The sequence below is a fragment of the Cyprinus carpio genome, chromosome B8, assembly GCF_018340385.1.
Source record: "Cyprinus carpio isolate SPL01 chromosome B8, ASM1834038v1, whole genome shotgun sequence".
NCBI lineage: Eukaryota > Metazoa > Chordata > Actinopteri > Cypriniformes > Cyprinidae > Cyprinus > Cyprinus carpio.
In genome coordinates this window covers 28479897-28507721 of record NC_056604.1, presented here as the reverse complement: position 1 = coordinate 28507721, position 27825 = coordinate 28479897, and the positions used below count along the sequence as shown (strand labels likewise).

At 40.8% G+C, this 27825-nt stretch overlaps 1 protein-coding gene across 1 annotated transcript; it reads left to right on the top strand.

Annotated features, from left to right (window-relative positions):
* Window positions 1-790: 790 nt before the first annotated feature.
* Window positions 791-27825, top strand: LOC109085773 (peregrin-like). The gene is given in 17 exon segments (XM_042729089.1): window positions 791-905; window positions 4225-4945; window positions 6707-6896; window positions 9195-9482; window positions 9809-10332; window positions 11286-11454; window positions 11534-11665; window positions 14348-14476; window positions 14712-15063; window positions 17593-17659; window positions 17661-17884; window positions 19860-20129; window positions 22568-22703; window positions 23389-23522; window positions 23610-23725; window positions 25576-25730; window positions 27109-27825. Coding segments are annotated over 17 exon segments (3834 nt in total). The 5' UTR covers window positions 791-862; the 3' UTR covers window positions 27293-27825.

The following is a 27825-nucleotide window of genomic DNA, read 5'->3' as shown; positions in this document are numbered from 1 at the left end:
GCCAGAAGGAACACAGAGACGTGGGTAATCAAAATAGACTTTAATAGAAAACAACACAGAGGGTAAATCCAACACAGGGAACAGGAGGTTGACACACATACATCACTGGTAGACCCCACCAACACTAAGGCCCCATTTACACTGCATGGTTCAACTGACCCAATTCCAATTTTTTCCTCTCATGTGGCACAGATCGGATATGACCGGTGAACGTGTAAGCAGGAAAAAACCGCATGGATTCCGATTTTCTCAGATCGGATTCAGGCCTCATTCATATGTGGTAATAAATCGGATATGAATCGGATACGTGCATTTGTGTGTGCCATGTAAGCAGACAAATCGGATATTCCCCAGTAAATGCAAGTCGTACGTCATTAAAAAAGTGACGTCAACTCAGGTGGACACCACCAACTGAGATCACATGACTTCTTATAGGCGCGATGGAGGACAAAGGATACACACAGTGGAGCAATGTGGAGGTTTCATGTCTTTTAAGTCAAAATATTGTGGAAAGCAAAACACTGTATAATCTTATTTACATCTGCATCCATTGTATTTCATGCTGTTTTACTTCCTTTTCTGGGTCAGAACCTCTACGTTTGGTAGTTTCAGCAGTGTATAATGTAAATGCAAAAATCGGATACGGGTCACTTTTAAAAGATGATGTAAGCGGGTCGTCCAAAAAATCGGATATAGTCAGAAAATCGGATTTGGGCATCAAGACCTGCAGTGTAAAAGCAGCCTAACTGAATAGACTGGGGCTTATAAACACAGGATAACGAGGGGCAGACACGTGAGGAGGATGAACTAATAATGAAACGATGAACAATCAAACACACGGGAAAACTAGGTCACCGAGCACATGGGGAGCAAAAACACAACACAGACAGTCCATGATCCTGACAGTAAGATGCTCGACTCTTTTTATTTTCTAACTTGTATCAGTAACAATCTCTACCTTTTTTAAAGATCTTATGTCAGACTACAAAATTTTAACAATTATTGTATGGTGTTGTTTAAAGAACGTGTCCGATGCATTGTGTTTTAGATCAGCGTAACATGCTCAGCTCTTTTTTATTTTATTTAACTTTGTATCAGTAACAAACTACCTTTTTTAAAAGTGCAACATAGATTTTGAAGACTACCATATGCTGTTGTTTTAACAAACATATCTGGTACTTTTTGTTTTAGATATTTTCAACCTTTCCTAAAATAGTTTAACAACACTTAAATAATCATCTTGACTTGTTTTTTTGCTGTTTTTGACAGGATTATGAACCTGTTTCGCCCCTGTTTCTGTGTTCCCTTATTTGGTCATGTTCCTGTTCTAGTCTCATTATTAGCTGATTTCCCGCACCTGTCTGTCCCTCGTTAAGTTTAGTATAAATCTGTAGTCCACCTCATGTTTCCTTGTCAGAAAATAGATAGAATAGAAAAAGAATAGAGCAAGCTAGTGTTAGAGGACTTTTTTGCTTTTGTTAATTGTATAATAAAAAGAAAACAAATAGAATACAAAAAGATTATAAAGCTAGTATTAGTGTGTTTTTTTTAAAGAATAGAATTAGAATAGTGATTGCTAGAGTTAGAGGGTCAAATAAAGATGGAAAAGATGCGTTCTTAGCCGATTCTTGAAGATGGTTAAGGACTCAGCTGCTTGGATTGAGTTAGGCAGGTTGTTCCACCAGGAAACAAATTTATAAATGAACAATGAGTCCCACATGGGAGTGATATTACTCTACTATATACTTACTTCTAGTGACTCATACAGTCGTAAACTGGTTTAGATGTCCTGTATTTTTGACTAAATGTTAATATTTCCACAGCCGCCCTCCTCAGATGTTGTGTTAAACAGAGATACTGGGGGCAGAGCCGTTGAGGGCACATCTGGTTAGTGCAGATACACAATTATTTCTAAAGATAAAATCAAATATCCAATGAGATTTCAAGTTCTGCAGACCTAATGATATCATTTATGACATATTTATATAAAAAAAAAAAAGATTCTAAATGTAATGGTACATGTCTTTTACAGTTGGTAGGAAAATAGCATAATGATAATATAATTTTGTTAGCCAAGATCACACTTGATTATGATGACATCTGTGTCCCTGCAGCACAAAAGCAGTCATAAGTGTCACAGGTACAAAAAAAGCAACAAACAAAAAAAAATAAATTGCGAGAGTCATATACATTTCTCTTTTATGACAAAAATCATTAGGATATTAAGTAAAGATCATGTTCCATGAAGACATTTTGTGCTTGACACACGCTTGACATTTTGATTAGTAATATGCATTGCTAAGAACTTCATTTGAACAACTTTAAAGGCATTTTTCTCAATATTTAGATTTTTTTGCTCCCTCAGATTCCAGATTTTCAAATAGTTGTATCTCAGACAAATATTGTCCTCCTAACAAACCACACATCAATGGAGAGATTATTTATTCAGTTTCCAGAGGATGCATACATCCAAATAATAATTTAAAAAAAAAGGAGTCTTATGACTGGATTTCGGGTCCAGTGTCACATATTATTTATTCAAGCATGCCCCAAGTTTAATATATATATATATATATATATATATATATATATATACATACATATATAAAAGAAGAAGCTGTTTACGCTGTTAAATAATATTCTCTATCTATTTTAGCACTTGCAGCTGACTGTAGGAGAGTGAACAAGTGTAGAAAGTTAGGCTACATTTGTGAATTTGTAATGCACACCTGTTTAACACAGACTAACATAAAATATTCTATTTACTTAAAAAGAAAAAAAATATATATCCGTTAGATAAATTAGATACCTTCAAATCATTGTGAAAGGTGACTTTTGCACTTTAAGTGCAAACAAATGGTTAATACGCTATGGGATGTTGGGAACATAACTGGTTTGTTTAAAGGTATTAACCAATGAACATATTATGTTTTTCAAAGAAATGTAAAAATTGCATTTAAGAAAGCTGTGTGTTTTTTGTTCTCGTGTTTAGTTGAAGTGAGTAATGTAGCTGAAGCGTCGCCCTCTACAGGGCGCCCCCGGTCACTGCAGCCATGCTCTGCTGCAAAGCCTTCACACACCCAACACACTCACATTCTTACCACCGCAATGCCCATAGATTGAGCCCAAGGGGCTTTATTCTATATAAACATTACAAATATCACAGCTAAAACAGCACTAGTTCAGCAGTATTTGTTTTTCTACTCGTGCATACTAAATAGACAGACGCAGCGGGCAACCGCGTGACAACCGACGGCTGATTCGTCAGCACAGCCGTCATAAAGCGTAGCAGGAAAAAATCATCAAGGACATGCGGAGAATTCCGACTGGATTTTCTCAAGTATCTACGTTGACAGACCGCATGTCACGAAAGACAGATATTGTTTTTTTAAGTATTTTTAAAAAGGCGTTTTGGAGCGCGTCGGATCGGTGAATGTGCAGACACGGATCGCGCGGCAGCCCCTTTGTTCGCTCGCTTCAGTTCCTGGTGTTGCTGTTGTTCACTGTGCGATGAGCACAAGTCATAAAGGACGCAGTTACCGAGCTCAAACCCTCCGGATCTGAATTAAACCCATCTCGGTGTGAATTCTTATTCTCGGAGCAAGCGTGCAGTCCCGCGCGGACTCGGGAGTAGTAAGTGTTTACTGAACGCGTTCACCTGTTAGAGATCGGTCTGCGTGGAACATTAACCGTAGGACCGCAAGAAAACTCCTGTTTTACGTGTTTATATTTTTATACTTGACACATGTGTGAAAGTCTAGCGGGTTAGCATACAATCAGCCACTAGCATGGAGATGTTTGTGAACCTTACCCTGGTCAGATCTGATCTAAATGCACGGTTTGTGGTGCTCGTTCAGTACTGTGTTATTCTGTCTCTCTGAGCTGCAGAGCGCGCGCTAAACTGAATAAACACATCGTGACACAATGGAGGGAGATCCATTCTCTCTTCAGTCACTGCAAGCCTGTGTTTGTCCTTCTTACACTTTAATACCAGCTCGTGGTTGAAAGCACTTCTTCTGGACTGTACACATTACATTTAGTCATCTAGCAGACGCAGTAATCCAGAGAGACGCACAGATGATATGCGCGTGCTTTAACAACTCTCAGTTAACTTAACGCAGTAGGGTTGTTGTTGTTGTTAATTATATAATGCATTGTGAGCAGATGCACTGCTGCTGTTGAATCTGTGGATTGCTGAAAGTCTTTGTGTGTTCCTCCTCACAGATGTAAGCCGGTCCGGTCGGAGACGCTGCAGTGTCGGGATGGGGCTGGACTTCGACGTCAAGACGTTCTGCCACAACCTGCGGGCGACCAAGCCTCCGTACGAGTGTCCGGTGGAGAGCTGCCGCAAGGTGTATAAGAGCTACAGCGGCATCGAGTACCACCTGTACCACTATGACCACGAGCACCCGGCCCCGCCGCAGGGCAGCCCTCAGAAGAAGCGCAAGGGCCGTCCGCCGCGGGCCGCTCTGCCGGGGTCCACCGACGGGCCCGACTCCAGCACGGGGTCAGGGGTCACGGGGCCGGGCAGCCCCGCCGAGCGCTCGGAGCACTCGCACGTCAGAGAGAGCATGACCTACGCCGAAGCCCAGCGCATGGTGGAGCTGGAGATCCGCGGCCGCGTGCACCGCATCAGCATCTTCCAGAACCTGGACGTGCTGTCGGAGGAGGACAGCGGTGCCGAGGACCCCCCGTCGGCGGGGACGGCCGGAGCGGCGGCGTGTAACGGAGAGGCCGGGGGAATCGGCAAGGACCGGCTGGACAGTTCTGCGGCCAACGGGGAGAAGGGGCCGCAGAAAACAGGAAAGCACAAGAGCAAAGACAAGAAGAAGGACAGCAGCTCGCACCATCACATGAACCCACTGGTGAAGCTGCCCGAGGTGGTGTTCAGAGAGCTGGACCAGGACAGACCGGACGCTCCCCCGCGACCCATGTCTTACTACAGGTACAGCTCTGCACACACATCTGTGTGTGTGTGTGTGTGTGTGTGTGTGTGTGTCCCTGCAGCACAGAAGCAGTCATCAGTAGCACAGCTATATTTGTAGCAATAGACAACAATACATTGTATCCATTTCTCTTTTATGACAAAAATCATTAGGATATTAAGTAAAGATCATGTTCCATGAAGATATTTTCTACATTTCCTACCGTAAATATATCAAAACTTAATTTTTGATTAGTAATATGCATTGCAAAAACTTCATTTGAACAACTTTAAAGATGATTTTCTCAATATTTAGATTTTTTTGCACCCTCAGATTCCAGATTTTCAAATAGTTGTATCTAAATATTGTCCTCCTAGTTCATGTAGGCCAAAACACACAAGGAAAGGAAGTTCATGTTTCTTATTAAAGATTACGAGGGGACATTAAATGATGTGCATGGATGAAATATTTATTAGAAAGAAAAAATAACACTGCAGTGTTTGATGAACAGATAAAAGTTGCCCATTTTGGTTTCATGCTGGCTTTATTTTTTATTTTGCTTGTATTTCTAGTAATGTTTTTGCACTGATCATTTCTGGAAACAGCTTCATAAGATGTGTTCACTCTTTATAAGGTTTTCCACATTTGTGTAGCTTTAACTTCATTTTTAAAAAAAAAAATTCTGTACATTTAGTGAAAGGAAAGTTGATTTTAGGAAAGGACTAGGTGTTGTGGAATGATGTGTATTATCACAGCTCTTGTTTGCAGTAAGTGGACGAAACTATCCGCTGCTGTTATAAACCGTGAGTGCGTGAGATTTGCGGTGCGGTGTAGATTGAGTGTCTAGAGCTGCTTCTCTCAATAGGATGGGAAGGGAGCATACCACGGCTGGCTCATACAGATGAAAGCTGTTTTGCATTAACGCTCAAAGAATGAAAAAAAAAATGTGAAAGTGTGCCCCTCCTGAAGAAGACATGATCTTGATCGAGCAGATACTGTTACAGATTACACTTCAGTTGTTCATTGCAAAATCAACGTGTTTAAAATAAGAATAATCTAGACGTGGTGACAGCTTAAGCATAAATAGCATTTAAAATCATATTTTTATATAAGGTACCAATGAAATATAAAAATACGAAAATGATACAAAAAGTACAGTCTTCCTGCAAAAAGACACATTAAAGGGAAAGTTCACCAAAAATGAAAATTCTGTCATTAATTACTCAAACCTGTAAGACTTTTGTTCATCTTCGGAACACAAATTAAGATATTTTTGATGAAATCCGAGTTTGATTTTTGGGTGAACTATCGCTTTAAGATGTAAAAGAAACATGTTAACAGAAGAAGTGGCAGCTCTGTTAGCTTGCATTACCCTCTGTTCTGACAAACAGCTTCAGATTTCATGTCCAGTTCATATCAGTGGTTATCACCGTCAGTCATGGCATTATCAGAATCAGTCCAGCGTGTGAAAATACTAGACACTCTAGCAGCAGGACAAATAAAAAAAGTTTGTTGGAATTGTGAATGGGTTATGAACAGAAGGCATGAGCTCTCTGACTCTGAGCTGTGTCTGCACTGCACAATGAAGCTCTTATTCAAATCCTGTTTACATTTGCTTTTATTGAATGAACCTGAAGTGGCAGATACATTCATGAAAATATAATGGCTTTCTCCACCTCTGAAGCGTCTCTCTGTTGAGCGTTGAAGACATGCATGGCTGATCTGTGTGTGGCATGAGATATGAACGATATGAATTCTCGCCCTGCTTCACCTCCTCTCAGGTACATCGATAAGTCTGCGGAGGAGCTGGATGAGGAGGTGGAGTACGATATCGACGAGGAAGACTACATCTGGCTGGACATCATGAACGACCGGCGCCGGGCTGACGGGGTGGTGCCCATCCCTCAGGAGCTGTTTGAGTACCTGATGGATCGACTGGAGAAGGAGTCCTACTTTGAGAGTCACAACAAGGTCAGTCTGAGTGCTGCTCTCTAAAGGAGGAAAACCGGGCGATGTGAAACCAGGATTTCAAATGCTATTGAAATTTAACAATACTGCTTCTGTTTGAGTTAGAAAAGAGATTCAGTCAAGATCAGCGAATGATTCTGTTTTATGTCTGATTATCATTAAACTGTTCACAATCACTTAAAGTTGAGTCACTTTACACCAGACTGAGAATTCTGCGATTATTTACTCATTCTAAACGATTTAATTTGACTTCATAACACAAATACACCACAAGATATTTATTACTGGAACCTGAGAGAGATTTCCTCCTTTGTAACCAAAAATTTGATGCTTTAGAAAGTTAATAAAGACATTGTAAATAAGTGGTTTAACCCAAGCTTCTGACACAATTGCTTTATAATATGAACAGATTTAATTTAGCTTGCTTGATACACATGTGCGTGATACGTGATGTGCTCAGTATAGGTTTATATGTGAATAACAATTTAAATCATATAAAGTGAGAAGTCTTGGATTAAAGCACTTGATTCATACGGATCTTGAACTTTCTGAAGTGTCAGAGTATTAGTTTCATGGACGCTTTAAAGGGGTCACGACGTGAGAAATCAAGTTTTGGCGTATAAGAGGTCTTTGTAGCATTGAAACTTCCTGCAGGATTCATAGCTTAAAATGTCCTACATCGTCAAAGTCCTTAAAATCTCAAAACACTCACATGCAATAGCGAGGGGGCGTTGATACTGTTTCCTGTGCAGTGATGTCATAACAGTGGCTGATTACTGACAAGCCTTAAAGGACCCGACCCTTAACAACAGCCTGTTTCAGAGAACGAAGGTCGAAAATAATAATTTTCCCACATATTTGTTTTTTTGTGCAAAAACCTTTATTAACATTATAAGTGAACCTCAAGGAACATATTATAATAATAAAAAAAAATCCATGTCATGACCCCTTTAAGACATAACCCACTGCATTCACATATACTTGCCAAGATGGGCATTTGAACACAGTTCTGTGTGGATCTGACCATACAAGTACAATAAGACGTGACAGAGAACTCAGTTTATCCCTCACACTGTGTGACAGATTGTTTCATGTGTTCCAAAATGTGTATATGATGTCAAATTTGTACTGGCATATCGCCCTCCCTCAATCATGTGTTTATTGAACTTAAAGACACGTACCTGGCTGGGAGATTGGGTTTGTGTTTCGAGGAGTGAAAGCCTCGGTGGATTTATAACACAAGACTAAACGAGAGTGAAATGGAATGTGACACAACAATAGTTTTTTCTCAGTTGTCTTGTTCATAATCGTTGGAAGTCAAAATCGTAATTGAAATTCAAATTTAATTAATGCGGCTGTAAGATTAATTTTTAATGAGCTGAAAAGAATGCACGTCACACCTTTGTTCATCAATCTGCACTGGCTACCAACAGCTGCTCACATAGAATACAAGGCATTGATGTTTGCTCACAAAACCACCACTGTTGACATTTAGATGCTCTCATGGATTGACACACGCGCACATGCGCTCTCACACACACTCACACACACGCGCTCTCACGCGCACACACACACACTCACGCACACGCGCTCTCACACACACACGTGCACACACACACACACTCACACACACGTGCACACACGCTCTCTCACACACACACGCGCGCACGCACACACACACACACACTCACACTCTCTCTCACACATACACACACACACGTGCACACACGCTCTCTCACACACACACACGCGCGCGCACACACACACACACACACTCACACTCTCTCTCACACATACACACACACACACGCACACACGCTCTATCACGCACACACGCTCTCACACACACACACTCTCTTACATGCGCACACTCTCTCTCTCTCTCTCACACACACACAAACACACACTCTCTCTCTCTCTCACACTCTCTCTCTCTCTTTCTCTCTCACACTCACACACACACTCTCTCTCTCTCTCACACACACACACACACACACACACACACACACACTCTCTCTCTCTCTCTCTTTCTCTCTCACACACACACACACACTCACTCTCTCTCACACACACACACACACTCTCTCACACACACACACACTCTCTCTCTCGCTCTCTCACACTCACACACACACTCACACGCACACACACACACACACACTCTCTCTCTCTCTCTCTCTCTCTCTCTCTCGCTCTCTCTCTCTCTCTCTCTCTCACACATGTGCACACACACTCTCACACACACACTCACACACACACACACACACACGTGTGATTGACGATGCTGGTCCGCTCCTGCAGGCTGACCCCAGCTCTCTGATCGATGAAGATGCCGTGTGCTGCATCTGTAACGACGGCGAGTGTCAGAACAGCAACGTCATTCTGTTCTGTGACATGTGTAACCTGGCAGTGCATCAGGAGTGCTACGGCGTCCCCTACATCCCTGAGGGCCAGTGGCTGTGCCGCCGCTGCCTGCAGTCGCCCTCCAGAGCCGTGGACTGCGCCCTGTGCCCTAACAAGGGCGGCGCGTTCAAGCAGACGGACGACGCACGCTGGGCTCATGTGGTGTGTGCTCTCTGGATTCCTGAGGTGAGCAGCCTGTGTGTGTGTGTGTGTGTACAGCAGGTACCGATCCTTAAAGAGCTAGGAAAGGCTGTGATCATTGGTGTCTTGCATATGGAGGGACTGTGATGATCCTCCAGAGGATGATGAGTCTTTAGATGCTGTGTTGAATTCTTTTGAATGTGTGACTCCCCTTGAAATTGCTGTTACAAATATTAACTGTTTCGGTTTGGTTAGATTTCACTTTTAGGTTCCGATTCTCACACTCTTGATTTGATTTGATCTCGATTAATTTGGATATCAGGTGATGTTTGGTGATGTTTTCCTCATATCATTTCCTGCTTTCCTGACAGGTGTGTTTTGCTAATACGGTCTTCCTGGAGCCCATCGACAGCATCGAGCACATCCCTCCTGCCCGCTGGAAGCTGACCTGCTACATCTGTAAACAGCGCGGCTCTGGCGCCTGCATCCAGTGCCACAAAGCCACACTGCTAAATGCATACACCGCCTTCCACGTCACCTGTGCTCAGCAGGCCGGCCTGTACATGAAGATGGAGCCGGTGCGCGAGACCGGCGCTAACGGGACTTCATTCAGCGTGCGCAAAACAGCCTACTGCGACATCCACACGCCGCCAGGCTCCGCCCTGCCCCTGACGGGTGTGGGAGGGGCCAGCGTAGGCTCCTCCCACAGCGAGGGCGAGGCGGAGGATGAGGAGGATGTGGCGGGCGGCGAGGAAGACGGGAAGGGCTGGAGCTCAGAGCGCGCCAAGAGGGCCAAAGCAAAGTCACGGCTGAAGATGAAGAGGGCCAGAAAGATCCTGGCCGAGAGGAGGGCGGCCGCGCCGGTGGTGTCTGTGCCATGTATTCCACCGCACAAGTATGCAAGATATTTGCTTTGATCTCAAAATAATATTAATAAATTACCCCTATAATGTAATGTTACTCTAACTTTGAGTAATGACACTAAAGGCCCCTATTTATTTCAAGTGAAATAAATGCTCATCAAGGCTCTATTTATTTGATCAAAAATACAGAAAAAACAATATTATTGCAACTTCTAATATCGGTTTCCTATTTTAATATATCTGTGACACAGCGCTGTATTTTCAGCATCATTACTCCAGTCTTCAGTGTTACATGATCTTCAGAAATCATTATGATACGCTGATTTATTATCAGTGTTGAAACTCTGCTGTTGTGCTGCTTAATATTTTTTTGTAACCTCTTTGCTTTGATTATTTGATAAATAAAAAGTTAGGAAAAACAAAAAAACCCCCAGAAATTATTCAAAATAAAAAAAGAAAGAGAAAAAAAAATTCCTGACACCAAACTTTTTAAAAGTAGTGCATATTGTAACACAAAATTTCTATATTTTTATTTATCAAAGAATCTGGAAAAGAGTATCACAGGTCCCCAGAAATATGAAGCAGCACAGCTCGGAGGATCATGTGATTATAAATCATCATATTAGAATGATTTTCGGAGGATCATGTGAGAATATTAAATATATCAAAATAAAAATTAAAATAATAATAAAAAATAACAAAATTATTAATCAAACAAAATATATAATCAAATAAATTTAAATTGCAATAATATTTCACAAAATTATTATTTTTTCTGTATTTTTGATCAAATAGATACAGCCTTGATGAGCACGAGAAACTTCTTTAAAAACATAAAAAATTTACTTATCCCAAACTTTTGAACGTGTTTTGCAGTGTAATTTCAAACGTACAGTGGTCTGCACATACAGGCCGAAATGTGCAAAGTGCTCTGAGCACTCCAGAAGCTTAAGTGTGAACGAGCGTGTGGTGTCTCCTGCTTTAGGTTGAGTAAGATCACCAGTAATCTGACGGTGCAGAGGAAGAGTCAGTTCATGCAGAGGCTGCACAGCTACTGGACGCTGAAGAGACAGAGCCGCAACGGCGTTCCTCTCCTGCGGCGTCTCCAGACGCACCTGCAGTCCCAGCGCAACACTGAGCCGCTCCCCACCATGGTGCGTTCACGGGACGATTCGCCGGGAGAAACGTGAGCAGGAGCTTTCTCACTGACGCTATGTTTGTGTGTTTGAACAGAGAGATGGCCAGGAGAAACACTCGATGTTGAAGGAGCAGCTAAAAGCGTGGCAGAGACTCCGTCAGACCTGGAACGAGCCCGGACTGCTGGTGGAGCTCATCCGCAGAGAGAGAAACTCAAAGAGAGAGACCGTAAGACTCTGTCATCTTTCACCGTGTCTTAACTACACACGATGACACAAGTTTTTATAGTAGTAGTTAATACTACGTTAAACAAGTTAGTTAAATACTGGGGGAAGATCCTCCAACATGATCTCTCTGCCGATTCCCTTTATCAATTAAGAATGTTTTATTCAGGGTGTCCGCGGGTCCTTAAAATGTCTTAAAGGAGCATTGCGTAGGTTCTGAAATTTCTAACCGTTACTGACACCAGTGGCCGTTAGAGGAACTGCAGCCAGTCTCATGCTCGTTCTCAGTGCGCACGCTCTCTCTTTTTGCCACACTACATACGTTTTTTTTTTTTTTTTTTAACTTACGAGGAGTGTCCGTGGGTGTCTGAATTGGTGCTGCCGGAGGCTGGTCGCTTCTTTCCATACACAGAGTCCATCTGAAAACACTATTGCCGCTGCTTACTATAATGGCTGGCGTGCCGTACGGTTGTAAGCCCAAGTAGACGAGAACGTGCATGGCGTCACATTTTGTGAATTTTCGTGCCAATTCGGGGCCCGACTCCTCCACACACAAATTGAGCCTACAGGCTGATAGAGGCAACCGTGGTGGACAGTCGAGCTGTCATTCTTTTTTTACATCATGGTTGGCTCATACATGTACAAATGAAAACTCTATCTTAAAGATTTTTTTAAGTAAAAACCTCCACATAGCTCCTTTAAATAACGTTTTCCTAATAAAAGGCCTTAAAAAGTATTGAAATGTCTTAATGTTTTCCTAATAAAAGGCGTTAAGTCTTAAAATGTCTTAAATAACGTTTTCCTAATAAAAGGCCTTAAAAAGTATAAAATGTCTTAACGTTTTCCTAATAAAAGGCCTTAAAAAGTATTAAAATGTCTTAACGTTTTCCTAATAAAAGGCCTTAAAAAGTATTAAAATGTCTTAACGTTTTCCTAATAAAAGGCCTTAAAAAGTATACAATGTCTTAACGTTTTCCTAATAAACAGGCCTTAAAAAAGTATATAAAATGTCTTAACGTTTTCCTAATAAAAGGCCTTAAAAAGTATTAAAATGTCTTAACGTTTTCCTAATAAAAGGCCTTAAAAAGTATTAAAATGTCTTAACGTTTTCCTAATAAAAGGCATTAAGTCTTAAAATGTCTTAAATAATGTTTTCCTAATAAAAGGCTGTTAAGTCTTAAAATGTCTTAAATAACATTTTCCTAATAAAAGGCCTTAAGTCTTAAAATGTCTTAAATAACATTTTCCTAATAAAAGGCCTTAAGTCTTAAAATGTCTTAAATAACGTTTTCCTAATAAAAGGCCTTAAAAAGTATAAAATGTCTTAACGTTTTCCTAATAAAAGGCCTTAAAAAGTATAAAATGTCTTAACGTTTTCCTAATAAAAGGCCTTAAAAAGTATAAAATGTCTTAACGTTTTCCTAATAAAAGGCCTTAAAAAGTATTAAAATGTCTTAACGTTTTCCTAATAAAAGGCCTTAAAAAGTATTAAAATGTCTTAACGTTTTCCTAATAAAAAGGCCTTAAAAAGTATTAAAATGTCTTAACGTTTTCCTAATAAAAGGCCTTAAAAAGTATAAATGTCTTAACGTTTTCCTAATAAAAGGCCTTAAAAAGTATAAAATGTCTTAACGTTTTCCTAATAAAAGGCCTTAAAAGTATTAAAATGTCTTAACGTTTTCCTAATAAAAGGCCTTAAAAAAAGTATTAAAATGTCTTAACGTTTTCCTAATAAAAGGCCTTAAAAAGTATTAAAATGTCTTAACGTTTTCCTAATAAAAGGCCTTAAAAAGTATAAAATGTCTTAACGTTTTCCTAATAAAAGGCCTTAAAAAGTATAAAATGTCTTAACGTTTTCCTAATAAAAGGCCTTAAAAAGTATAAAATGTCTTAACGTTTTCCTAATAAAAGGCGTTAAGTCTTAAAATGTCTTAAATAATGTTTTCCTAATAAAAGGTGTTAAGTCTTAATGTCTTAAATAACATTTTCCTAATAAAAGGCCTTTACAAGTCTTAAAAAAGAATGATACTTCTGATTTGAATACATTTAACGTAAACAGCGATTGAAAATGGAAAGGTATTTCGGTTCTCTTTCTGTTCACTTCAAAACAAATGAGCGTAACAGCACACATAAAGAAACTCTGAAGAAACACACTGAGGTAAAATTCAATAAGGGTCACGGCTAGTTAGGACAAAACCTCTGATTAACATGAAAAAGAGACCTTTTGTCAATGTGTCGCCGCATCGCGTGTAGTTAAGACACAGCGTTTTAGAACGTCATCCTTAAAGGTGATAAAGTAGGTGGTTTCATTCTATTGACCAGACACTTGAAAATGCTTTGGTCAAGCAGTTTTCAGCCCCCCCAAAAAAGATCACAAGTCAGCATTAAATTAAAATAGAGCCCCACCCCTGACATCCAGTAGCAACAAACTCCTGAAGTTAAGAAAACCTTTCTTGCAACCAGTCGCTGGTCTTATTGTTATCCAGTGCTCAAACAGATGTGCAGGCATTTTAGTGAATTCATGTTTTGTCTGACTTCATTCTGATGGGTTTTTTTTTTTCATCGCCCAATTAATTCTCAGTGGATGAAATTCATTTGTGCTATGTGTGAGGAAGAGTATTTGTTGTATAATTTCACTTGTATGCGGTGTTGTTTTTGACTGAAGTGTATCTCTGTGTTTGTTCAGATCAAAATGCAGGAGGCGGCACTAGAGATGCAGTTGACTCCGTTCCTGGTGCTGTTGCGAAGCACACTGGAACAACTGCAGGAGCGGGACACCAATAACTTCTTCACTGAGCCTGTACCTTTAAGTGAGGTACACACACACACACACACGGCCCTTACAGAGGTGTCATGAACTCCTCTAGGATATTTTACTTGGTTCATTCATTGCATAGTAATTCTACTGCTTTTAGTCTTTAGTTTTTTTTGTGTTTCCGTGTTTTCACAATGTGAAGCTGTTTTTTTTGCGCTGATCCCAGAATTGTCATCTATTATGTAGTTCTCTAAATAGTTCAGATATAACCCTGGTTGTGTGGTGTCTTCTCCAGGTCCCAGATTACCTGGACCACATCGAGCGGCCAATGGATTTCCAGACCATGTGGAAGTGTTTAGAGTCGCACCGCTATCTCAGCTTCGACGCTTTCGAGGGCGACTTTCTGTTGATCGTCAACAACTGTTTGAAGTACAACGCCAAAGACACTGTTTTCTACCGCGCCGCGCTACGCTTGCGAGAAGCAGGTGGCGCTGTTTTACGGCAAGCTCGCAGACAGGCAGAGAGAATCGGATTAGATTACGAGACAGGCATGCATCTTCCTCGAGAGCCAAGCCCGGATTCACCGCACGAGCGAGAACGAGAACGAGACCGAGAGAGATCAGCATCACTCATTGATGACGGTGAGTGTGTTATCTAACAAAAAACTATTATCTGACATAAAATTACACTAGCATTTAACCTAGTAGACTTAGCCTAGAGATGTCAATTTTCGATCATTCCCATGATCGATCATCGTTTAAATTAAAAATCAATCAATCAATCGAATGATCAATAACCTTAATACTGCAAAATGCATCTATTGCAGTGTCAAAGACAACAGAAGCACACATTGTCTCACGCACACACTGTAGACTTGGGTGGCATAAAAAAGACTTGTGTAGCAAGTTACAGAGCGTAGCAGTGGTTACAGTAACTTGAAACGATGTCAAGTAAGAGTTCTCTGAGGACCACAAACCCCCCGACTGTGTTTAGAGGTGTGGCTGAGGTTTTCCTAATAAAAGGCATTAAGTCTTAAAATGTCTTAAATAACGTTTCCCTAATAAAAGGCCTTAAGTCTTAAAATGTCTTAAATAACGTTTTCCTAATAAAAGGCCTTAAATCTTAAAATGTCTTAAATAACGTTTTCCTAATAAAAGACCTTAAGTCTTAAAATGTCTTAAATAACATTTTCTATCTTAAATAACAAGTAAGACTGTGTTAGAGGTGTGGCTGAGGTTTTCCTAATAAAAGGCCTTAAGTCTTAAAATGTCTTAAATAACGTTTTCCTAATAAAAGGCCTTAAGTCTTAAAATGTCTTAAATAACGTTTTCCTAATAAAAGGCATTAAGTCTTAAAATGTCTTAAATAACGTTTTCCTAATAAAAGGCCTTAAATCTTAAAATGTCTTAAATAACGTTTTCCTAATAAAAGGCCTTAAGTCTTAAAATGTCTTAAATAACGTTTTCCTAATAAAAGGCCTTAAGTCTTAAAATGTCTTAAATAACATTTTCTATCTTAAATAACAAGTAAGAGTTCTCTGAGGACCACAAACACCCCCGACTGTGTTAGAGGTGTGGCTGAATCGCTGTTCAGAAAGGTGCGGAAACCAGCGTGTTCTCACTAAAGCTTGCTAACGGTAGCCTGCTACGTTACAGAGTTGACTGATGGGACGATGGCGAATGATTTGCAGATCCTGAGCAGCACTGACAAACATCTAATCTTGTAAAACGTGTTGTAAGTACTGCCGAGTGCTGCTCCGCACGTGTGATTGCAAATCTCGAAAGTGAAAGTAAAAAATATGCCCCGCATATTAATAACGGTTCCCTGATGCCCCCAGTTTATATACAGTATAATTACCCAACAATTATACTGTATATTAGTAGGGGGGGGCGATATTCAAATATTGTTTCTGCTTGGAATGCCCATCCCTAATTATAACGTTTTTACTCTGCAACAACAGTCGAGTGTTTGAAATAACATCCTTTTGTGATCTGATGTGGCCTCTTATCACAGAATGAGGCGGAAAATATATTCTGTACTGTGAAAATGTCGATAAGCAGTGGATTATAAATATACATAATTATTATGAAAATAACTGAGATGGCTTTAAAGAACACAGATAAATACATATTGTCAAGTTGTTCAACTTTATTTATATAGCATTGTTAACAATACAGTTTGTCAAAGCAACTGGTACAGTATTAAATAGTGTGTCAATAATGCAAAATGACAATAGTAAACTTTTGTAGTAAAATAGTAAAAATTTTCAGTTAAAGGCAGTTCATCATTGAATTCAGTGATGTCATCATGCAGCTCAGTTCAGTTCAAACAGTATCTGTGCAATAATTTGCAATCAAGTCAATGATGTCGCTGTAAATGAAGTGTCCCCAACTAAGCAAGCCAGAGGAGACAGCGGCAAGAAACCAGGCTCAGTTGGGGGGCCAGTTCTCCTCTGACCAGACGAAACCAGCAGTTCAATTCCAGGCTGCAGCAAAGTCAGGTTGTGCAGAAGAATCATCTGTTTCCTGTGGTCTTGTCCCGCTGGTCGTCTGAGACAAGGTCTTTACAGGGGATCTGTCTCTGGGGCTCTAGTCCTTGTCTTTCAGGGCTGTAGAGGTCCTTTCTAGGTGCTGATCTGATCTGATCTGGGCTGGATACATACTGGATCCGGGTGACTGCAGTGACCATCTGACTTGGATACAGACTGGATCTGGTGGCTACGGTGACCTCGGAATAAGAGAGAAACAGACTAATATTAGCGTAGATGCCATTCTTCTAACGATGTAGCAAGTACATCGGGTGTTATGGGAAGAGTTCCTGGTTCCAGTTTCTCCTAATTAATGCAGCCTAAAAAATCCTTTAACGGATTTGGATATTAGAAGTGTATTGGTGTGTTATGTGTAAGCCAGGTTAAAGAGATGGGTCTTTAATCTAGATTTGAACTGCAAGAGTGTGTCTGCCTCCTGAACAATGTTAGTTTGGGTGCTAAATACTAAAAGGATCTGCCGCCCGCAGTTTGATATTCTAGGTATTCCCAAATTGCCAGAGTTTTGAGAACGCAGCGGATGTGGAGGACTATAATACGATTAAAAGCTCTTTCAAATACTGAGGTGCTAAACCATTCAGGGCTTTATAAGTGATTAACAGGATGTTAAAATCTGTACGATGTTTAATAGTTCTGTTTGAGTCTTCTCTGCCCGTAGAGGAGCAGCTGCAGATCCTGGAGACGCGCTACGTAGAGGTTGTCAGGAAAGCACAGCATCGGCCAGTCGAGGAGAGCTAAAGCCCTGAAGAAAGAGATGACGGTGCTGAAGCGGAAGCTGGCGCACCAGCGCGAGGGCATCTGTGGCATGGGCAGCCTGGAGTCGGGCCTGTCGCTGGAGCGCAGCTCGGTGCTCGCGCATCACGGCTCGGGGGGAAACCGTCATGATGAAGGAGAGAGCAGCAGCCACGAGATCGGTGGGAAAGGTATGAAAATACCAACCACAGATAACACTAAGGGTTAATGAAGCTCATCCAGTGTTTCTGTGATGCCCTTAAATCCTGCAGCTTGCTGAGGAGAGGTATGCTGTTAGTTTACAAACCAATCAGACTAGAGATTCCCCCGGTGGAGAATAGAACAGGTTAAATAAGTTGCATTAAAGGAGGGAGCCGAGCCACGGAGAGCAGAGTATCACAGTAGGGCAAACACCGTTCATATTTTCTTCAGGAAATCTGGGATCTAGATGCTTTTTCATTCTTTTTGTGCTGTATTTGAATATGGCTGGGAACCGAAACAAGGTGCCAGTATGGTATGTACTAGAACCGAATCAGAACGCAGATGTCGGTGCCTCATTTCGGTGCCACTTAAATGCCTGAGCGATCGATTGAAATATTTGTCCTGGTTCTCCGAAATGTACGCAAGTAGCATGGGCATCACTAGGCCATTTTTAAAGGGCGATTAGCTCCATAAACTGCACACAAATTTGTGATCGCCTCAGAGTCAGGCACCTTTAAATTTCATATGAAAGCAGCAGACTCCGTCCCCTCCCCGTCTCTCAGAGCGCTCTTTAATCCGCAGACCGCGGCAGAGCAGCACGGGCGGACTCAAACACAAACAGAGGACGCAAGGTGTTGTTAGAATATCTGTATCTGTGCAGTTCTGTCCAGTCGTAAATACAGTGTACAGAAGGTCACGAGGGAGCAGTCGGTTTCCCATCTACTGTTCACCGCTCATCACACCGCAGCTGTTTCCTCCAGCCAAACTCTAGCCCTTAACACAGATGAACGCATACTTTATAAAACCATCATGTTGCTATTTTCATTTAAAATCTTAATATTTAATATAAAACATATTACAGTAGATGTGGCAAGACATGACAGACAGACAGCACTCAGCCAATTCACTCATTATAACTAAATATCAGAGTGACTGACACAGTTAAGATACTGTAGAAACATTATGTGTGGTTTTGTATTAAATAATGACCCAGATCGTGAAATACATGTATTAGCCTTAGAGTAATGGAAGCACAGCTCTGGAAACAAGAGCATCCGAGGAGCATGTGACTGCTGTGTGTATTTATTTTAAATATTCTATAATCGTTTGTTTCGTTTAGGCACCGGTATCGTTTTTAAAGTATCGGTTTGGCACCGGTATCGTAAAAAACTCCATTGATACCCAACCCTATATTGAATATGCAGTATAATTTTGTTCATCTAGACTAATACATTACAGAATCCAATAAACTTTGGATATAAAGTAAAATATGAATTTCATGTCCACGCAAACCAGGTTACTTGTATTATTATTGTTATTATTAAATATGTAGGCCTAATGATTTAACATATTAATATATGTTAAAACATTAGGTGTTGCTGTGGCTCAGTGGTAGAGCATTGCATTAGCAGCGCAAAAATTTGTCTGCTAAAATCACAAATAAAACATTAAATGAAAAAAACAACAGACCAAATACAACACAATTACACTAGGAAAAAATCAACTGACAAATGAATAAACTTAAACACAAAAATGAACATATGTTGGTGGGAATGGTTGAGTACTAGACCGTATGCTTCTGTTTATAGATGGCACATCTCAATAAAAATGTATTGTGTTATATCTTTGTAAATTAAGGAACCTCCTGTTGGACTTAAAATGACCATAGAAATTGATTAAATAATATAATTGGCCACAAAAAGCTGATTTGTATGGGATTTAACCATGCAGGAGGATACACCAGTTACTGTTGGTGTACATCAGTAACTAAAAGAAAAGACATATTAAAGTTTTATGATAAAACAGTACACTATCACACCATTTGAGCCGAACAAGGTCTTCATCAGGTCTTTGGCTCTTTACTAGCTACCACACACAGACCACACCGTCTCAGTGTTTTACATTTTAATTCAGTCATCCTCAAAAAACTGATTCTTCTTTAATGGTTTTTCTTCCTCTCCGTAGATCTGAGCGCATCATCTTCAGCTCTGGCCCCTGAGGTCGGCCGGCGTACCTCTGTCCTCTTCTCCAAGAAGAACCCCAAAGCCGCCGGGCCTCCCAAGCGGCCGGGTCGACCCCCTAAGAACCGAGAGGCGCTGCATGGGCCGGGGGTGCTGGGTTCCAGTCCAATAGGCCCTCCACAGCTCCCCTCGCTCACCTCGTCCCGCAAGAGAGCCCACAGTCCCCAGTCCAGCTTCAGCTCCGAGTCCAGCGAGCACGATCACCTCATACTGGGTACGTCTGCTCCTCACGCTCACAGAAGCACCCTTCTGAGCCAGCATCATGCAAACCACACAGCTAACCACTACTATACTCTACGAAGCTTTTTATACACCGCATCCAGAAATCATGGATAACATCAAACACATTTAATTAGATGGGAGTATTTTAAAAAGTACTTCTGGATATTTAGTGAATATGACTTTGTGAGAACAAGTTTCATGTAAAGACCAGGGGACATTACAGACTGGTCGGGATGTACAGATAACAAAATCTCACAATACGATAATATCGCGATATGAAGTCCACAATACAGTATTTATTGCAATATTTAAAAATAAAAAAAATAAAAAGACAAATGAAGAATTTAAAAAAAAAAGAACATTTTTGTATATTTTAAAGTTAAATTATTGTATCTAATGCACTTTGAGAGTTCAGAATTAAGAGCTCCGACCCATATTCTTTAAGAAAACTTCAGTCAGAAAGAAGTCAGTGAATTGACTTGTATCTGAACTTTAAAGAGACTCAAGCCTCTTTTTATTTGTGATCTACTGTCTGTCTAAATTACACTCACACTGGGGTTTGAGGAAGACTAATTAGAATAGATTATTATATTTAAAAAGCTACAGTTTTTGCCCAGAAGACCTATCTTCTCGTAGCGTCGTGTGACCATGATAATATTGCTGTGGCGATGTGTTGGTAATATCCTGACATCCCTGCACACTGGTGATCGGCTCTTTCATTTGAAAGGCAGGAGGTAGCATAAATACATCAGATTAATGTTATTTTAAATATCCAATATACGGTATATACTTCTTAAAACAACTTACATGAATTCATTACAAGTTAGGGCTGGAATATTATGATGAATCATTACTGCTTTTGCTATTGTAATGATTATTGATAAATAAGAGCATATAAACATGTTTGTGTGTTTGGGGAAACGGCATGTCTTATTCTTAGGCTACTCCGACAAAACAATCTGAATTAGCTTAGTGCTTTTTTTATGCATTAGAAAATCAAACTTCACATTGGCTATTTCAGCAGCATGAAAACCAAAGTGATTGTTCAGACTGGGAGTAAATAATGTGCAGAAGGTGAGCCCCCTCTGCCAAACGAATCTCCTACTCCTGTTATAAACAACTACGTGCAGATATGATGCAAGGACTTGCAAGAGTTTCTTCACTGCTGACTAATCTGAACGCCTCTGATTGGCTGTTGCATTAATGCGCTTGACACATAAATGTAATGCTCAGGGTTAAAGAAGAAATCTTTGAATGAAAAATGCGTTTTTGTTCATTTTGGTGGCATTTTTGCCCCAGGTCCCTATTAATTTCCGACTCTGTTCTCTATACAGCTACATACAGTCTCTGGCCACACAAACAAATTTGCATAGGAAGGCTAAATGTCAGTCTGACATCGAATAGTCTTCATAGCCAGACACTGTCTGGTGCACATCTGTTGTCTGATTAAACAGACCGCAGCAGTGAGGACGAGTGAATCTGTGCTAGCCTGTATTCATATGAGCCTGCACTGGAGTCAGTAATGCAGAGGCAGTGAAGCTACATCCTCAGCTCAGCACAATTATTTTGCTGCGGTTCTTCGTTGAATCCTGCTGTTGTAACTGGATGCTTGTCAAAGTTTCAGTCATCGCCGCTCATATTCACACACTGACTGTGAGGAAACTCCCACACTTCTCAGTGAGTCAGATGTTTTCTGTAAAGAGGCTTGAATGCTGGGAAGTCCCCACCGTCAGAAGACACCAGGGAGAGTGCTTGAATGGAAAACGAAGCCTGGTTCACCAAAAAAAATAAATAAACCCCTACACAACAAACCAACCCCAGTTCACTTCACATTTAGAAAAAAAATAATAATGATCATCAAGCACCTCTTTTCTCTCAAAAAAAGAGAGTATGACATCCGTATGATTGGAATTTTAATCTTTAGTCTTTTACATCTTTCACCCATGTCAGTGATGCACATTACTAGAGAGAAATTAGGCTTGTCAGATTTTCAGTATCACCAGATAATGAATTGTTAACTTAAATAACAATTAACAATGAGTTCTGTGAGTAAATCCAACCTTTACATGAATACATACAATATATCACATCAAAAGCTGTATACTATAAAGCAAATCTCCACTACTTTATAAACTGTGAAAAACAAAAAAGAAAGTCATGACATTTGCTGAGTATGGTAACTCATACTCAGAATTGGTGCTCTGCATTTAACCCATCCAAGTGCACACACACAGCAGTGAGAAGTGAACACACACCCGGAGCAGTGGGCAGCTATTTGCTCCAGCACCCGGGGAGCAACTGGGGCTTTAGTACCTTGCTCAAGGGCACTTCAGCCATGGGTGACTATAAGGCATGGAGATATTAACAGCAGTTTATATTATATATATATATAAATTAACTGAGTTTCTCTTCATGCTGTGTGTGTCTCAGATCTTCACAGTAATGGTTTTGGTGGAAGCACTAATGGTTTCCTGGTGTACAGGAACGAGCGCAGCCTGCCACGCTCCAGCTCCGACTCAGAGTCCACCAGCAGCAGCAGCAGCAGCGCCGCGTCCGACAGGACCAGGTACACACACACACACTCTCACACACACACACCCCTCACACACACACAGACACAGACACAGACACAGACACACAAACACACAGACACACACACACACTCACTCACACTCACAGCGCAGCCTGCACACGCTCACAGCTCAGACACACACACACACACACACACACACACACACCCTCACAGTCCACCAGCAGCACACACACCTACAGCAGCGCCGCGTCACACACACAACACAGGACACACACACCACACCTCACACACAGACACACACAGAAACACACACCCTCACACACACACACACACACACACACACACACCCCTCACACACGCACGCACTCACACCCCTCACACACGCACACACACACACACCCTCACACACACACCCTCACACACACGCACACACACACACACACACACACACACCCTCACACACACACACTCACACACACACTCACACCACAACTCACACACACACACAGCACACATACACACACACACACACACTTACTCACCCCCACACACACACACACTCACTCACACTCACACATCTCACACACAGACACACCTCACACACACACACGCACACACACACACACACACACACTCACACACACACACACACTTGATGTGTGAATCAGTGTCAGTCCTGCAGGAGGGTGATGTAGGGCTGTTGTTCTTCTCTCGGCAGCACCACTCCTTCTAAACAGGGCCGTGGAAAAACCTCGTTCTCACGCTCGGCCTTTCAGGAGGACAGCAGCGAGGAGACGTCCGGCACGGAGAACGACTCGTACTCCATGGGAGGATCCCGAGGAGTGTCCCACTGTGAGTGCAGCAGACGTGCTTCAGACCGGCCCGCATGCGCTCTGTCTGTGGCCTGACCTGTGTGTGTGTGTGTGTGTGTGTGTGCAGTGGTGCGGGGCCGGGGCCGCTCTGGATGCTGGATGAGCTCAGATGACTACAGCTCTCTGGACGCTCTGGATCTGGTGTGGGCCAAGTGCAGAGGATACCCATCATACCCCGCTCTGGTGAGTGAGCGCTGCATGCTCTCGTCCCCTGAAGCCGGCTGTGAGAGAGTGCTGAAGGGTCTGGCTCACGATTCGCTCCGAAAAGAAGTGAAGCAGCAGACGTTTGGAAGAATAAAAGAAATAAAAGTAGCCAGATTTTGAATTGTAAATGAAAACTAAGATGAAAACAAGTGATCAAAAAACATTTTCGTAAACTGAAATAAAATAAAAACATCAAAATAAATGGAAAAACTATTTATTTATAAAAAATTAAACTAACAACAGATATTGAAAAACAAAATAAATAATCATTTTTGTAATCTTTATGTTCTCTTCCTGTGGCGGAAAAATAGAAGAAAGCACGTCTTTACTGTAAACAATAAAAAGTTGTGACTTCATCTTGTGAGCAATCTGCCAGACGGTTTTGAACAAATGTGCATGAACTTCACACTTATAACTCTTCATAAATGAAAAGAGCAAGTTTAAATATTAATTTACTGTTAAATGCCATTGTCTCTCCTTAATCTCAGCAGTGTACATGTGGCCGTTGATCCTTTATAGAAGCGTTTAAAATAACCGTATAAAATAAAATCATATAGGCTTCAGAAAGCAGCGAGCGCTCCTAAGCTGTCTTTCACTTTAATGTGCAACGCTGAGGCTCCTCCGTTATTATTGAATTTCATTAGTCCCAGTTATGATTTATGCGCGTTTGTTTGCAGGAGAGTGAGCAAGACACAACAGTTACAGTATCATGATTATGGTTAAGTATGATAAAAAATTTTTATTTATATTCAAATTATATATCACAAAACACAATTATCAGTGTCTACTCAACATCATTAAATCAACGAAACAAAATATTCCTATAAAATATTTGTGTATATTTGCACACTTTTACCATATTATCACACTCATAACACCTTAACATTCTCATCCTACTCAAATATTTCAGACTCTAGACGTTTGTCTCTAAGTTTATATGAAGTCTTCTTTGGCCTGCGCTGTGGAAGTTCACTCTGCTAAACTTTCATTTCTATATATATATATAAAAATAACTAACGTATATAACTAAACTAAAAAAAATGTGTTCACAGAATAAAAAATAATTAAATGAATTAAAAACTAATAAAAAGGAAACTAAATTACTATTGCAAATTTGAAAATAATATTAAAATAAAACTGATTTAAAAATGAAGAAATAAAACAAGCTCAATAACAAAAACCAGACTGTTGACGAGAGAATCCTGGTGCTTTCGTAAAAACTAAGAGTCCAGATAATTTTCTGATGGTTTTTGACCAAATGAGTGGATGCATTAAAGTGTACATTAAACTATTATCTATATGTGCTTGATGGGTTTTACATTGTTCCCGTCTTGTTTTATTGCTATCTTTCTGTGGTTAAAACACTAGACAGCTCATCTGATGTTCATTTTATTCATTTATTAATTTTTTGCTGTAACTTCATAGTAAAGAGGAGTTGATCAGAGGACAGAGACAAAGCTTATACAAAAAGAAAATCAGTCACAAAAAAAAAAAAAATCACAAATGGTAAAAAAAAAAATTTTTTTTTTTTTTTTTCATTTTTTTTTTTCAAAAAAGCTAATTTTGATAGAGCACAATAAATGTTTTTCCAGTGGCATTTGTATTGAAGTGATGTGTTCCTGTGATGTTTTGAGAGCTGACAGTAGAGCAGCAGTGAAGGGACTGATGTGCAGGCACTCAAAGCACTTTTTAAGTGACACTGTGGAACAATAAATAAGCCCAAATCAAACTGCAGCTCCCTCTACAGTGACTGAAGATGCTGTGTGTGTCCAGCAGGGGCCGCTTCAGTCCTCTCTTCTCATTCTGAGAGTGTGATGTCCTTCCCACAGATCATTGATCCCAAGATGCCCCGGGAGGGCGTGTTCCACCGGGGCGTCCCGATTCCCGTCCCTCCCGTAGAGGTGCTGAAGCTAGGAGAGCAGATGACGCAGGAGGCGCGGGAACATCTCTTCCTCGTGCTGTTCTTCGACAACAAGAGGACCTGGTGAGTCACACACTCGTGCTGTAACTCGTGTAGGAGAGGTGTGTGTCTGTCTGAAGGGATTGTACTTTTGAGAGAAACCTTAACTAGACTACCATTCAACGGTTTGTGCTCAGTTAGACTTTTTATTTTTGATTTTTTTGTCTTTGAAAGAAATTCCTACTTTTATTGCTCGAGCTATTGGTCAGTAAAGACATTTATAATGTGACAAAAGATTTCTATTTCAAATAAATGCTGTCCTTCTGAACTTTCTATTCATCTGTGAATCCTGAAAAATAAAATGTATCACAGTTTGCACAAAAATATCATGCAGCACAACTGTGTTCAACATTGATAATAATCAGAAATGTTTCTTGAGCAGCAAATCAACATATTATTATGATTTCTGAAGATCATGTGACACTGAAGACTGGAGTAATGATGCTGAAAATACAGCTGTACATCACAGAAATAAATTACACTTTAACACATTCACATAGAAAACAGCTGTTTGAAATTGTAACATTTCACAAGATTATTTCATGCAGTCTTGGTGTGCTCAAAACATTTCAAAAATCTTCCCGACCACAAACCTATAAAAATGTGTTATTTTCTGTTTGTAAGTCAGGAGAGTTGAGAGCAGACTGTTTTGTGTTATATTTATTAGAAGGTATCTGCTGCTCCTGTGCCGGTGGAAATGTGAAAACGCTGATTATCTTTCTCATGTTTTGATGAGACATCTCTGTGATGTGAGGAATCTTCCACCGTTACAGTCGTAGAAACTTCTGTTAGTAATTCTTCCACCGAGGTGATAGAAGTGACGGTTTGGGCCTTTGATCTCTGAATCTGAACGCTTTGTCATTCAAAAACCTAGAAATGCATCATTCTCATATATTTCACAACTGAGCACATGTAACTGCACCTAATGCCCCGAACTTCATTCTCATTACTGTAGAGAGTCTAGTTTGAGGAAGTTTTGGTAATTTTCCAGCATTTCAGTGGTGATTATTCTTAATCATTACTGTAGGACAGGGGTTTTCCTGAATCTTCATGATAAGTGAGGCTCTGTAGTGCTAGCTGATGTTGATCCACTTTGACCCTCTCGTGAGAGCGATGTAACATCCTGTGTGGCAAACAGACAGAAATAGGCCAGAGAACATGAACTGAAAGTACGAGTGGATGAGAAAAGAGATGCTAAAGGTCCGTTCACACCAGGAACGATAAAGATATAGTTGTAAAAATCCTTCTCGATATTAAAAGTGGACTATCAAAATAAAGTGTAACCAGTTATCTTTATAATTCTCATTCTTGGTGTGAATGGGCCTTAAATCTGTGTGTGTGTGTGTGTGTGTGTGTGTGTGTGTGTGTGTGTGTGTGTGTGTGTGTGTGTGTGTGTGTGCAGGCAATGGCTGCCGCGCTCCAAACTGGTTCCTCTGGGCGTCAATCAGGATCTGGACAAAGAGAAGATGCTGGAAGGCCGGAAGTCGAACATCAGGAAGTCCGTTCAGGTGGCGTATCACCGCGCCATGCAGCACCGCAACAAAGTCCAGGGCGACCCCAGCAGCGACACGAGCGACAGCGACTGAGAGAGACGGTGACGCCTTTCCACCGAAACACACTCTAATACTCTCTACTGTGGTGCTGCAGCGCTTGGGGCCGGTGTTGAAGACTCAGACGTGCGGTCCGGATGTGTGTGTACATACACAGTCTGTTTACCTCACACTACAGCCAGTGTTCAAGATCTGATGAACACACGCTCTGTCAGGCCTCTGCTTACGACAGCAAAGATAGAACACGATGTGTGTGCGTGCGAGAATCCACGCCGGGCTGACGTCAAGAGCATGAACACTTTTATGCCGAGGATGCAGAACGTGCTCAAGTGAAACGTGATCATGTATTTATTTGTTCTCCCATGAAGCCACCCGCACACACCCTCATCTGGTGAAGCGGTGTATCGCTCGGTGTTTGTTGTGTATATTTCTCTCCTGTTCTGTATTGTTCTTTGAGAACGAATGAACGAATCCATGACTAACCGTTGTCTGTCACTGTAGAACTTTTATACAGTATATATATAAATAATACATGCGATAGACTTTAATAAAAAGGGTTGAGTTTTGTA